Genomic DNA, 15,023 nt, shown 5'->3' with positions numbered 1-15,023 from the left:
TTTCTGCAGATACCTATTCTTTTTAGTTCAATACCCCAAGCAAAACTATACACTTTATCACAATCTTCTAACCTCTGGAGAATAAGATTCTTCCGAACTCTGCCAAATGGCAAAAGATCACAGCATTCCCTGCCTAGCCCTCGCTTCCCCACTAAAGCCTCTAGGATGTGGGCCCACCTCAGCTCTCATTTCTTCTAGCCTCACCACTCCCTCACTTTCCTTTCACCATCCTGAACGGTTGGTAGTTTTTAGAATACACCTGCTATTTTTAACCTTCATTGATCTTGCTGGGCCCCTTTGGATGCCCCCTCTCTATGCATAGTTCTAACTCTCTCCAAACCTTAGTGACTTTATTCCCCAGATTGTAAGCTCCCTGAAGGCTTTAATCCCTCATATCTGCAACCAAGCCAGAGTGTCTGACAGCAGGCACTCACTAGCTGTTTGCTCAGTTAGTGGAATGTGCCTCACCCACCTGACAAGAAGCCAGGCCCAGGCCTCTTCCACCGCAGAATAATGTGGCTTCTGTGTAATGAATTTAGACACAAGTTCACTCAAGCCCCTTGAGGATGGGGGTACAGGGAGAAGGACTCACCATATCCCCCATGTGGGGCTGAAACTCAAACTTCATAGGGGGGCAGAAGACGTTGTTGTACATCTCCATGAGGCGCTGCTTATCACTGGTGGCATCCAGGTTTTCTACTGCATTCTCGATGGCATCCAGACCCTCGTGCTTCGACTGTTCCAGGTTTAACTCAGCAGAGAGGAAGGTGCGTAGAGCCCGGTTCAGACTTGCATGGTAGCCTAAGTCACAACACTGCTGTGGGAAGGAGAAGGTACATGAGCACACCATGGGCAGCCCCAAGGCTTGGTGGAAACGGAGGGTGGTCCAGAGGGCAGATCTGACCACATCAATAGGCCTGGCTGTGCAGTGAAAGAGAGTTGACATCCTGACTTCCATGGCCTAGGTGAGAGTTCTCCGTTCTTGACTCCCAATTCAATGGTTAAACACACCCCTGAGGGCCGTGAGGTGGTTAGAAGGAAAAAGATTCATAAGGATAAAATGACATTATTTAATTAAGTGCTATTTCATAAACATAAGAAGAATTGAGAGTTAAACAGAAGCCTCTTCCATTTTTAGGTTTATCTGGGGTTACCATTATAACAAAATTCAACAATAAAAATACAACCTGCCACTCACTGAGGGTTACTGTGGTTAAATCACTATACAGCAACCAAGCCAGGCCATTTCAGGGTTCTGAAAGCAGGAGTATTGTAACAGCAGCTCATGTATGCAAGCTCAGCTCTAGGTGGGAGAAGGACAGAATGGGGAGCTGACTCTGTGGGTCATCATCCCCGCCAACTCCCAACATCTTAGGATAGGCCTTAACTGCGGACAAGGATTTCTGACATGCCTCCTCCTTCCTGGCATCTGACAACAGATGCCCCTGCGCTACAGAAATAGTATTTATAAAACTAAAAAGCTCTATGCATAAATGTTACTGAGGAAATTCATGCCATGTAAAGGATTCTTGATTTTTACAACAAAATGCAAAAAGAAAAATGGTATGAAAGAGGCAATTGTATTAAAAAAAAAGCACTGGTGGCAGAATCAAGCAACCTTGGAAAAGCCACTCCCCTTCTCTGAACCTGTTTCTTCCGTAGTAAAACAAACAGATTTGGCCAGGCCAGTGGCTTTCAAGCAGTAGACCAGCGCTGGCACTGAAGTTACCCTGGAGAAGTGGGTAAAAGGAGAACCCAACTGCTAGGACTTGGAGCCTTCTACTCCTCCTTCAACCAAGCCAGCTCTGCTCTTTTTTTCTATTTAATATTTAGGGATTCTATATAAGGTCTGGTTTGAAGAAAGAATTCTTTTGTTAAGAGAAAAGCCTGAAAATCCCTGGACTAAATGTAATCCTTAAGGCCTTCCTCAGCAATGGCATTCTGTAACTCCATGATAATATTCCCCATCCCTCCCAAAGGACCTAGAGATCCCAATTCCTTGGCCATCCATCACCATCCTCTCTATTGCTTAAGCAGCTTTGAGGTCCAGGTCCTGAGAAGAAACATCAGAGAAGAATCCATGCACAGAGTAAGGCCATCTGCCTGACTGCCATTTCATTGCACAAGCAGGCATCAAATTAACCCTCCCCACAGCCTTTTCCTCTCATCATCATCACACTGGAAGCAGCCACTATTGGGGAAGAAAAGGCATATGACATGCCTCCTCTTTCCTGGCATCTGACAAGAAGCTCAGTGAGAGCATCAGTTGGGCTAGGCTCTGGGTTTAGTGCCAACGGGCCCTGGCAGCTGCCTGGCTGCAGCAGAATAACAGCAGTTACAGCTTAACTAGAGGCAGAGGATGGAAAGACATTAAATTCAGTTGGGAGGGAAGAGCAAATCGAAGCTAGACAAAAGTGGCTGATTAGGAGGCTGCACGTGCATGGGCCCTCTGGGAGATGCTGCTGGTCTCACCAGGCTGCCCTTGAACCTGTAAACCTTCCTGACTAGCTCTATGTAGACCCTCTTGATGAGCTCTATGCCTGTAAGTCTAATGAACAGAAGTAATACTGCCCACTGAGCATGTGTGTGGGTGAAGAGGGTGAGAGCAGAAGGTAGAATTTAGGAGAGGAAAGGTGCCCTTCAAAAAGCCTTTACCTATTTTTAGTAATTCCCCTTTCCTCTCTATTCTCAGTACCTCTACCCCTATTCATACCCTTACTGTCTTACACCAGTGCTATCTGCTTCACTGTCCCAACATGCGACTTTAATTATGGCACTTTCCTGTTGAAGAACCTAAAATACCTTTCATTTTTTTCCCCCAAGGTAAAATCCACCTTCTCCAGTTTTAAAATTTAAAAAATCCTTCTATTTCACTAAGTGTGCTTACTGTACATCAGTCCATGTGCTACGGGCTTTATATATATTCTACATTTTAATCCTTATAATAACCTCAATGAAGTTGATATTACCTTAATTTTCCAGGTTTGAAAGCTGAGGCTGAGTGAAGTTAAATAATTTGAGAGAGCTTCAATGGCCAGAACAAATTGTAATCTGTTTTCAATCTACCATCCAACATCAGCTCCCTTTATTTTCTTCCTCAGATTCATCTGCTCTAATCCAATGACATACTCTCTGTTTAGGGTAGAGTTCTAGGCTTCAAATCAGCTATATGGCCATAAGCTAGTTACTTAATACCTTTGGGCCTCAAATGAGGATAACACCAGCCTCATAGGTTGTGTAGGCTAATAGGCAATATATTTACATATATTTGGTACCATCTAGACACTTAAAAAAATACTAATATAGCTCCAAATCCACTGATCTCTCCTCTTCAGCTCCCAGAATGTCCTCTTCCTTAAATGTTTCCCACGCCTCTCACCTATTGGAATTGGACCAGATCTTCAAGATCCAAATTAAAATTCTCAGCCTCTGGGAAGCCAGCCAGCTCTGTAATCCTGGACTCCAATGACCATGGCCTCTACTTAGAACCACACTAATCTGTAGCTCTCATATGACAAGGAATACTTCTTCATTCTATGACTTGCCACGTCATATCACCCAAACCAGGCTAGCTTCTAACCCTTGTTTACATGCCTCAGCAATAGGCCTTGCTCATAGTAGGCACTTAATTTCAGTGACTGACAGCACAAGTACAAATTCCAGCCTCTCAGGAAATAAAACACTTAGGCTGAATACTGACCTAAGTCAAGTGGGTAGATGGGGCCAGTGAAGCCTTTTGTTTTGCTCACTCTATGGCCAAAGGAAGGCTGGGAGTTTTCCCAGGCTGGTGTACTGTCTCTGTTTATATAACTGTTCTGTAGCTTCTCTGTGCCAGTGAATGAGGGTCTGAGTCACAATGTGCCCCTGGCTCCTCCACACCTCTAGCCTACCAGGCAAATTCAGAAGAGGTTCTCCAGAGTCTTGACTATCTACATACCTGCAAGGGCAACAGCCAGAAACCCAGTCTTTAGCAAAGAAGCAATATCTGGCAAGGTTAGGTAAATGAGATTTGAATATTTCACCCTGTTCCGAGGAGAATCCCAGTAAGTAGAGGAAGCACATTATTTTGCCCACAATGGGGACAAAGCATGCTTTCCATGGCTTCTGATTTCTGTGGCCACGCTGGGCTCCCCTGGCCATTTCTGAGTTATATAAATGTTTGATGAAAAATCTCTCAGGGGAAATCAAATTTTTATAAGAATTTAATGACCACCCATTCAGATGTATGATGACTTGAGTTGATAGCTCATTAACCCTTTCCCAGCTGATATCCTCACCCAGAGACTCCATAAGGCCTGGAAAAGAAAAATGGGTGTTTCACGACAGCCACTTCAAGTTCATACAGAAGAGAAAAATAACTGTCCTTAATGATATTTCTTACTGTAACAGCCAAGTTCCCTCATGTCAGACTTGGGTGCACATGGTGTCACAGAACTTCTACACATGTACACGGCACTCACAACACTCCAACTATGCATGAGGACAATGCCCTGTTATTCATTCATCCATCTGCTCCTGGGTTGACAGAGCCACAAGAGTACGGGGGAGGAAAATTACATTCCACTGAGCCTACAGTTCTTAGATGCTATCAAATGAGCTCAGAGCGTCTTTTTGGCCTGAAGTCAAGGTTTCCCCAATGTGGCAGATGCCTCATGTGGATTCCTACAGTCTGAAGTTTAAATCTTACACTATACTATAAAAAGAAGTCAGAGGCTAGTCCTTGGTCAATGTAATGGCATCAACAAAAATAACTTCTTTTCACTTATCCTCAATGCCTTATGCACACATTTGGCTTCAAAACCACTAGGAAGGAGGCAGAAGGGCGTATATGACACAGATGGTAATGGACTGAAACAGGATTCATCCCATGTGTAAAAGCAAGTTCTGGATACTGTTAAGATCAGGATGCCAATATCCCAGGCTCCTCACTTAGTCCTGCTCTAACTGCATCCTTTTGGCCCTTTTTATTGCATAGATCAGCAAGAAAAAGTAAGAAACTACTGATAGATGCAAACAACATGGACAAAGTTCAAAAACATTACGCTGGGCAAAAGATGCCAGATACAAAAATGGATAATCCCATCTTTGTGAAGTTCTACAATGGGCAAAACTAATTTATGTTGAAAGAAATCATAACTGGTTGCCTCAGGGTGGGGGACTGACTGGGAAGAGACAAGAGAAACCTTCTGAGGCAATGGAAAGATATCTCTTTTTTGTTGTTGTTTGTTTTTGAGATGGAGTCTTGCTCTGTTGCCCAGGCTGGAGTACAGTGGTACCATCTCAGCTCACTGCAACTTCCGCCTCCCAGGTTCAAGCGATTCTCCTACCTCAGTCTCCCAAGTAGCTGGGATTACAGGCACCCGCCAAAGTGCCTAGCTAATTTTTGTATTTTTAGTAGAGACAGGGTTTCGCCATCTTGGCCAGGATGGTCTCGAACGCCTGACCTCGTGATCCACCTGCCTTGGCCTCCCAAAGTGCTGGGATTACAGGTGTGAGCCACTGCACCTGTCCAGTGGAAAGATATCGCTTATAAAAATATTTATTCTATATCAAATATTTGACAAATTTGTCAAAACTCTTGAAACTGTAATACTTAAGTTTACTGTATGTAAATTATACATCAAAACAATATGGAAAGGTACAAAAAGAAAAACCAATCTTAGCTTAGATGATCATCTTCCTTCTCTTTCTATTCCTTTCTTCCTTCAGTAAACACACTATGTGCTCAGCTAAATATTAAGCATGGAGGCTACTAAGGTAAAGAAAACTCCTGGTTCCTGCTCTCACAGAACTTAACAGAGGAGACTGGGATCTTCCTCTGTTCATAGTACAGTGGCTCAGAAGCATTTTTTTGGCTCCCAACTCACAATAAGAAACACACCTTCTATTTGTCACACACCTCCCACAGATGTGCAAGTGTGTACATACACATCTAACATAAAAGTTTCACATAATCTTACCTATGTGACGTACTCTAATATTTTCTTTCTTATTCTAGTCTTGTCTATTCATTGAAAAACACAGGTTACACCAATAAAAGTGACTTCCTGACTTCCCTAATGGATCTGACTGATGGTTTGAAAAATGCTGTCTTAGAGTCTATGAATACCTCTAGGGCAAGAACTACTATATTCCGTTTGTACCCCTGATACTGAGTACCTGGCCTCTCTCTAAATAAATACTTTCTGAACATTTACAGAGCAGAATAATACAACTTTTTTTTTTTTTTAAAGTAACGAATGTATCTTCATCTCAGGAAAAACAGCAACAAAAACCCAACCAGCCAACAAAATAAAACAAGACACAACTAAAACATAGCAGCAAAGAAACATGAGAAACTTTATTACTACCTATGTAGTCTTTCGATCACAGTGATCCAGACCTACACCCTGCCAAGTACTAGGGCAGCTTCTTTTTCAATGGCATTTCATACCACATCCTGTGAAATTAGGCTCTGAACAGACTTTTTTTTTTTCTTTTTAATGATAGAAGTACAGTACAAAATACCTTGCTTCTTGGACTGATTTTTTTTTTTTTTTTTTTGAGATGGAATCTCGCTCTGCCACCAGGCTGTAGTGCAGTGGTGTGATCTTGGCTTACTACAATCTCTGCCTCCCAGGTTCAAGTGATTCTCCTGCCTCAGCCTCCTGAGTAGCAGGGACCATAGCTGCGTGCCACCACTCCCAGCTAATTTTTGTATTTTCAGTAGAGATGGGGTTTCACCATGTTGGCCTGGATGGTCTCGATCTCTTGACCTCGTGATCTGCCCCCCTTGGCCTCCCAAAGTGCTGGGATTACAGGTTTGAGCCACTGTGCCCAGCCACTTCTTGGGCTGATTTTAAAATACTTGCTTATACCTGAGGAAGAATTTATGCTTTGCAAAGGTTGTGGCTGATACAGCAGTAGCCCCTCCCTTTCCCTGAGATCAGCATTTTAGTAAAAAGGTAGAGAAGTTGCTTGAGTGTGAGGGGGGGGTGGGGAAGAGAAGAGGGCAAACCAATAGTAGAGGTGTGGCAGATGACACAGTCTGAACTTTTACTAAATGCGAGATAAATAGCTGAAATTGTGCATAAGAAAGAATGGATTCTCTTCCTCATGCTGAGAACAGGCCTCTCTCCCAACAATGAGGAGCTGCTTCCCTGAGGAGGAAAAAGGATCTTGTTCAGGGCTTTGACCTCCATTGAAGGACAGTGTTCAGATTGTCATCAACAAGCAGAGAGAACAAAGAGGTACCAGAACAGGGACCAAGGCTCCACTAACCCAGTGAGACAATGACAGCTAGGGCATTAAGTGGCTGCAATCTACTGAATCAAAAATCCTCGGCTGAAGGGAGACTGGAATCTGTATTTCTTAAAAGTTCCCCAAGCTACTCTTATGTGAGGCCAGATTTCAATACTAGGAAATTAGCACATTGTTCAATTAGCTAGAAAAGTTTGGGAGGGATGGGAAACAAAGCTGGCTTCCAGAACAATTCAGTGACAAGCTTAGATAACCCAGGCAGTGATGTAACAGCAAGACTTGGACCCGAACCCTATATGATGTTGTGAGGTGTAGTAAGTTTGCTTGTGGAGAAACCAAGGTGGGAAAGCATGAGTGGTCTGGCCAGAGTTTTGCAAGGCCCAATTGCTGCCACCAAGACTCTGAAACAAATGGCAGCCCGCAAAGAGGAGATACACTTGAAGCCCCAGAGACTGGGATGCTAAGTCAGCAGGCCCCAGATGCCTCACTTTGATGGCTGGAGGGAGAGATGAGAGAGGGTGTAATTACATAGCTTCACTTAGGTGTGGCTGAGGACCTGGGCCAGATTGGAGTCTGTAGGTGAGCGGGCTTACAAGACCCAACTGTAAGGGGAAGGAGCAGGAAAAACAAGGCCAAGAATAACTCACAGGCCAAAGACAAAAAGCACAGTTATCCCTGTGCTTGCCTCTTGCAAAACACATGTGCCTATTAACCTGCTTTCCTCCATCACCTTTGCATTGCATATTTTAAAAAATTGGCCAGATGTTGGGGCAGTTGGACACCTTCCTGACTGGACCCTAATTTTCAGCATAACCTTGGACAGGTGAGTATCATAGTCCTCTGGACCCCTAGCTTCCTTATTCAGGAAATAGAGAGAGCAATGCTTACCCATAATGGTGATGTGATGATCAAATGAGATAACACTGAGAGACCTTAAGTGCTATACAAATGTAAGGTATGGCATTGTAACTCTTTAGTTAAGTTCTTGCCACTCACTTCTGTGCAAGAGAAGTAAGCTGATGTAATAAAGTATTTCCTAGGCCAGGCATAATGGCTCATACCAGTAATCCCAGCACTTTAGGAAGCGGAGACAGGTGGATCACCTGAGGTCAGATCACCTGAGGTCAAGAGTTCAAGACCAGCCTTGCCAACATGGTGAAACCCTGTCTCTACTAAAAATATAAAAATTTGCTGGGCATGGTGGTGCATGTGGTTAGTCCTAGTTACTGGGGAGGCTGAGGCAGGAGAATCACTTGAACCTGGGAGGCGGAGGTTGCCGTGAGCTGAGAAGGCACCACTGCACTCCAGTCTGGGGGCAGAGCAAGACTCTATCTCAAAAAAAAAGGTAAAAAAAAAAAAAAAAAGTATTTCCTGGCAGACAGACGAGCATAGTGATTATAAACCTGGATTGAGTAATCAGACCTAGGTGCAAAGGTACAAATTTTGCCTCTGTCATTTGTTAACCGATTCAGAGTAAGAAATCTAAACTCTCTGACTATTCATCTGTAAAAATACTGATAACAATGCCTTCCTCCCGAATTGCAGTGAGGATTGAATAGTGTGAAGTGTTGCACCTGGTGCTTGGTACATGGCAAGCCAGCTGATGGATCATGGCTGCTATCTTTACAATTGTTCTCAAAATGTCCCAGATTCCTGAACAACAGTATCGGAGAATGTCTGACCAGGATTCTGAAACCAGAAAAGAGGTGCCCTCAGGCCCTTGGCTTTAAGCACTTACATCAATAAGGTCAGATAGGTCGTGGATGTAGTACTTGAAGACAGATGCATTGGTTGCCTCCAAAGCCAGTAAGTACTCATTCCGGGCTTTAATGGCCTTCAGCTTATTCTCTGTGTACTTGGCTTGGCGCTAAAAAAGGAACAGAGGTTCACTTTTACTTTTTTTTTTTTTTAAAGGGGAGACTGTTCTCTAAAGGATGAAAGTACAGTGTATTCAAGAACTACAATTGTGCTGCTACTCCCTATGCGCATCTGCCTTAAATTGGGTTCTAATTCTGTTTAATGAGATTCAAGGGCATAATGTAGATCAATTCAGGAAAGGTTAATGAGGCTCCCTACTTAAGATGCGTGCCCCACTTTGATTCTGTCTTCAAATATCATTCTTCATTCTTGCAATGCCACTCTGAAGGAGGTACCACTACTCTTGCCCCCAAACACCTGACATCTGAAACCAAACCCTGGATCTACAGTCACCCCCAACCCCTCCAAAGCAATAGGATATTGGGCTCTATTTGGAAAATGTACTGGGAAAGGTGACTACTGTTTCTTGGGTTTCTGCTAGGGGTTAAAAGCATGGAGCTCATGTGCCCAGTTCTTCCAATATCTAGTATTCCTACCAAGGCACAGAGCAAGGACTCATTTTTAGTCATTAAGCACTAAAAGAACCCAGAGCTTCCTAGTCTGCTCTTTCTGGTGCCTACTGGGAAATTCTGTCAGTCATGCCTTACAGAATGTAACTTCCCAGCATCTACAGCTGTGGGAGCATACGCACCTTCTCCTTCATCTTTTCAATCTTCTTCACTGAGCTCCTCCGGACATGTTTCTCCTCAATGCGAACGTTGGCCGTGGAGTCAGGGGAGCGTGGGGTCTGCCGGTCCTCCTGCTTTACCGATTTACCAATTTGCTTCTCCTCCTGCTTCTCCGCCTCCTTTAGTTTGCTCTGAGCACTGATGCTGTCGGCATTGTACATGTGATATGTCTTCATGACCTGCAAGACATCGCCCACCCCCACCCCCAGAGGTCAAGCCAATGGGGTCAATTCTCTGCTTCACAAACTAACAGACTCAGCTGGACCTCTCCCCCATGAAGCAATATCCTCACAACCCTAAGGGAAAAATCCAGAAGTGTTTGGTTCGGCAAATACATATGAAAGACCTCTCCAAAGCATAGGAAAGCAATATGTGAACTGAACCAACATTTCCTCTTATTGAAATAACTTTATGTTTATCCATCATGTCTTTACTTCTATGCATTATCATTTGTAATAATGGCTCTTTAATATAGGCCAGGTGATTTCTATCACTTAGTCACCTCGTAATACTAAGTAGATAGGAAACAACACCACCACTCTCAGACCCCAAGGGCAAAGTTCCCAGGCTGGTCAGGAACCCTGAAGGAAACAGTGCAGCCTATGGAGTAGCCTATGCTTTCTGTACCTTTCAGATGTAAAACAGGGAAGAGGAAAAGGTTCTAAAAGCTCTTTCTACTGGCCTGGTATTCTGGGGATCTGTCGGTTCTGCTTTATCCAGATCAAACACCCTCTCACAGCAACTAGAGTGGCAGCAGCAATCACAATGCCAGTTATCATTTACTGAGCACTTAGTATATTCCTGGCTTTATGCCAAGTACTACACACACATATTTTCTCATTCCATCCTTATGGCAATTCCACAATCTAGACAACAACCCTATGAAGACTGTAAGCCTTCATAACAATTCAGGTAAGAGTCTATGAAGGAATAAAATCCAAATCAAGTATAACCAGAATTGCCACAGGAGGGAAGTAGTATAAAAGGTGAAGGATGTAATTTTCAAATTTTCCATCAAAGCAACTGTCTAGGAGTCCAATCCTTTCTCGTAACAGGGAAGCCAGGAAGTCCAGAGCTCAAGCTTGTTTCCAGTCCTACACACACTACTTCTAGCCAGCTAGTGCATGCTCTACTCCGTGGGAGCTTTCTGTTTCCACATAGGGAGTTGAAGAGCGCTGAAAGTGTGATGCCATGAGATTTCTTTGAGAGAGAGAATTACAGAGTAGAAGTTGGGTGGATGTGTGCGTGTGTGTACACGTGTGTGTGTTTGGGGGGGTGCTGAGCAACTGAGGAGTGCAAAGTACGATATTATTATTAATCTCTACCACTTAATAAATGCTGTGTGCCAGGGGCTTTATGTACATTACCTCATTTAATCCTTACAACAACTCTGTGAAAGACAATGCTATTATTTCTATGTCTAAAGATAAGGAAATAAGGCTCAAAGAGAGTAATTATTATACCCAAGATCATACAATGAGGAAACGGCGGAATCAGGATTCAAACCCAGGTCTGTCAGACTCCAAAGACTACATTCTTAGCCACCAAGCAACACCAACTCTCCTTTGGATAGGAATGGAGCTGAATTGGTTGGGAGGAAAGGTTAAAGGTTAAAAAAATATGATCAAGATATTCCTGAAAAGAGAAACGGGTTCCATTTATGAACTTGAGTTTAGAGCAGTGTCTCAGCTGGGGACTATGTTGGCCCCCAGGGGAAATTTGGCAGTGTCTGGAAACATTTTTGATTGTCACAACTTGGGGATTGCTACTGGCATCTACCGCGTAGAGGTCAGGGATGCTGCTGAACATCCTATGCACAAGACAGCCCCCCACAACAAATAATTATCTGGCCCAAATGTCAATCAATGATGCTGAAGTTGAGAAAACCCAACTTAGAAAGACTTCGTGGGTATACTAATCTAGCCCCTATGATCAGCTGGAGGCAGACGAAGGAATAAAGAATATTGGAACACTGACAAAATCAAAGTACATCAGAGTCTAAATTATGTCTCATTTTGGATGCAGAATGTTTTAAATTAGCTTCACCTTTTTCTGAACCTAACAATACTTCCCATAAATTTTACCAGGGTAATACCCTTCATACTTTCTATACAGAAGAAACAATATTTAACAACCAATGGCATTTAAAAGCCTTTCTAAGTAATTCAAACAGATCCCCAGCTTTCCAGGTTGACTAAGAAGTGGAAAAGAGGCATCTGTTATCCCGGGTGAAGTGTATAGGAGGCTCCTTTTTTTCTCTTCTTTTACCTGAATCTGACCATGGGATTCAAAAGCTTAGTGAACAGTTACAAAAGTGAATCCTTTTTCTTTTTTTAAAGTGATTTCCTATTTAATGAAGGTGCATGATAAAGAGGAAACACTATGAATAAACATGAAATTAAAAAAGGTCAAAAAATAGTGCCACCAAGTCAACAAATGAAGTAACAAAAATCACAACGTACATTGTTCCTTTTCCCTAAAAAACTTAAAGAACTGTCATGTTAAAAGATAGTAAAACACTACTTTGTCTAAGAAGCTATACATTCTTCAGGGTAAGCTCCACTTCTTTTGTGTTCTCTTCTGACAGTGGAGAAATATGTCACATACACAATAGTGGTTTTACAAAGTGGTTGCCCAAATGACTGAGTGGCACAATCTCTCTTCTGGGTAAATATGGAAGAAGCATTATTAGTGCCTTCCAGCTCAAGAGAAAACTGAGGTACCCAGAAGCTGAAGCTTAAATAAGTGATGCCAAAACAATCGGGAAAATAGGAAATTCAAGATAGGACTTAGAGAAATATGTATGTATATATAGATATACATATATAAAATATTTATATTTATAAATATATATTTATAGTCAAGATAGGACTTAGAGAAAGACTTATATATATCTATATACATATATAAATGTATGTGTTTCTACATATCTATGTCTTAGACAAAGCTGTACATATATGTATATGAATAGATAAGTATACATATAGATATACATATACATACATCTATCTATATATAGATAGTGAGGCAAATACAAACTATGGGGAAAAATCAAAAAATCTAAACTCTCAATTCTACGGAGAACATTCTACTTTACTTTGAAAAACTAAATACTGAATTCATGTATTTAGCTCTGCTCCCTCTGATGGCCACACTAAAATAATAGAAAAAAAAAGTTTTTAAAATTATCTTTTAGGTATAAACTGAGCAAAACAAAACGAATGAAAGCAGAAGCTGAAAAGCAGATAGGCGGGTAGTAACCGATCTACTTGAGTCCTAAACCAAAACTAGAGTGAGCCAAGAAGCAATCAGATTTAAATCACAGAAGCCCGAAAAGAAAGAAGTGGCAGTGGGATGAAGGTAAAGCTAAACACCGAAGAAGCTATTAAAAGTCTGAGAACAGTGAGACCCCACATCCCCTCTCCCACTGTAGTGAAAGATTAGATGAGAGGTTTATTTTATTAGAGAGGGTCCATGGACTAGGGGATACAAGGTTTCGCTGAGGATAGGGGTATACTGAACTTCAACAGGAAGATTAGCTGAAAAGTCTATGTTAAATGTTGAGATGGTCCAGGCCTCTTCACAACTCAGCCCCCAGACATGAGTGGGAGATCGAAAGTGTGTTCTCTTGGCAATATGACCATCCAAGATAACAGACCTAGAAATACTGATGTTGGAGCTTCCACAAGGACACAGCCCACTTAGAACACCCTATTGTGAAGGCCACAGCTGATACAGAATCTTTTAGTGCCTCACTTTAAAGTGTGAACAGGCAGCAAAGGATTACTAGGCATTTAAAGGAAAGGTCTAATATGAAAGACCAAGACTAAAACTAGCAATTTAGAAGAAATAGTATATAGCAAGAAGTTTGAAAACAATATATAAATAATAGCCCTGGACAGATAAATGAGAAACAAAATGATACTGCCTCATTAAACAAGAGTTGGATGGAACCAAAAAGGGAACATGTAGAGAACAAGAAAATATTTCTTGGCAATTAAGATTCAATTCAAGTATCTCTTCAAAGACCCTGACTTCATCCCTGTCCTCTGTGCAGACATGTAAATGAGTTCTTGTCACTTCATTTTTCACTTGATGCTTTACTTTTCTGTCTCTCCCTATTAAAACTAAATGCCTTGAGTTTAGAAACATCTCTTATTTGTTCTTGTCTCCCTAGGGCCCAGTGCCAGGGTCAAATAAGCAAGTAGAGTTGAGGGACTATTAAGTGCCATTGTTTCAAGGGAACAGGTGCTAAATACCAGTCTGAAGTAACTCTGCCAGCAAACAGCTGCAGCCCCAAGCCAACGGGATATAGATTCAGGGGGAGTACAGAAGCTTAAGGCAGATAACATCAGCTCGAGAGTGTCCCAATGCTTCTTCTTTCTCAATTCTAGAGCTTCCTTGACTCTTCACACTCAGCCAATCCACATTGGCTTCAGTGCCTCCATGTACGCTCCTTCCTGTGGGGATTTGCTGGGTTTTTCCAGACACGACCTCTGAGTGCAATTGAGGCAGAGAATGTCAGAGTTCTTTGGGAAGCAGTGTGTCCTGACTTCAAAGGCATTACTGGTGCATGAGTCAGAAAATGAAAACCATTTATGCCATGGCTTACATACTAGCCAGCTCATTACTGGGGGAGAAACACGTGGAGAAGAATGCTTGCTAGGATTGCACTCTCAATAGCAGCTGTGGGAAGCCGTCCCTGGCACAGAATGCCAAGTCAGGGAAATCAAAGGTCCTTCAGGCAGAAAAGAGGAAGGTGCAGAGGGGCAGCTGGCCACTTAGAGTGGCATTCTGGGCCTCCTGCCCAAAGGCATCTTTATTTGGGAACACCTGGGCCGTGCTCCTTGGATCATCAAGGTTCAAAAGTACTAAAATTACCAACCCTTGGATAACTAGTCGCCTAAAAAGAAGTATTCATGGGCATTCGGGGCAGATGTGAAGTAACAAGGACACTGAAAAGACTGGGTGGGTTTCTTATATCCTTGGTTTCCCTTTTCCAGTGTCCCCAAAGAACTTTTATTGCCTACCATGTCGTTGAAATGAGAGGCCCTTCCCTGCCTTCCTGACAAGCAAATAATGGGAAAGCTACTTATAAGAAACTCTTGCGGGTCAGGCACGGTGGCTTACATCTATAATCCCAGCACTTTGGGAGGCCAAGGTGGGTGGATCATCTGAGGTCAGGAGTTCGAGACCAGCCTGGCCAACATGGTGAAACCCTGTCTCTACTTAAAAAAA

At 42.6% G+C, this 15,023-nt stretch overlaps 1 protein-coding gene across 6 annotated transcripts in view; it reads right to left on the bottom strand.

Moving 5' to 3' along the window:
- SRGAP2 (SLIT-ROBO Rho GTPase activating protein 2) overlaps positions 1–15,023 on the bottom strand; it is a 269,932-nt gene that overhangs the window by 61,094 nt on the left and 193,815 nt on the right. For 3 of the 6 annotated variants that reach the window (XM_017525240.2, XM_017525244.2, XM_017525242.2), the window contains exons 6-8: positions 9,749–9,964; positions 8,978–9,106; positions 593–817 (exon numbers count right to left, since the gene is read on the bottom strand). In XM_017525240.2, the coding sequence (XP_017380729.1) occupies positions 593–817; positions 8,978–9,106; positions 9,749–9,964 (570 nt within the window). The remainder of the gene's footprint in view (positions 1–592; positions 818–8,977; positions 9,107–9,748; positions 9,965–15,023) is intronic. The other 3 variants (XM_017525241.2, XM_017525245.2, XM_037737374.1) reach the window with 1 other exon arrangement.

Source organism: Cebus imitator, unplaced genomic scaffold, assembly GCF_001604975.1.
Source record: "Cebus imitator isolate Cc_AM_T3 unplaced genomic scaffold, Cebus_imitator-1.0 Scaffold38, whole genome shotgun sequence".
Taxonomy (NCBI): domain Eukaryota; kingdom Metazoa; phylum Chordata; class Mammalia; order Primates; family Cebidae; genus Cebus; species Cebus imitator.
This window is presented reverse-complemented; position numbering and strand designations above follow the sequence as displayed.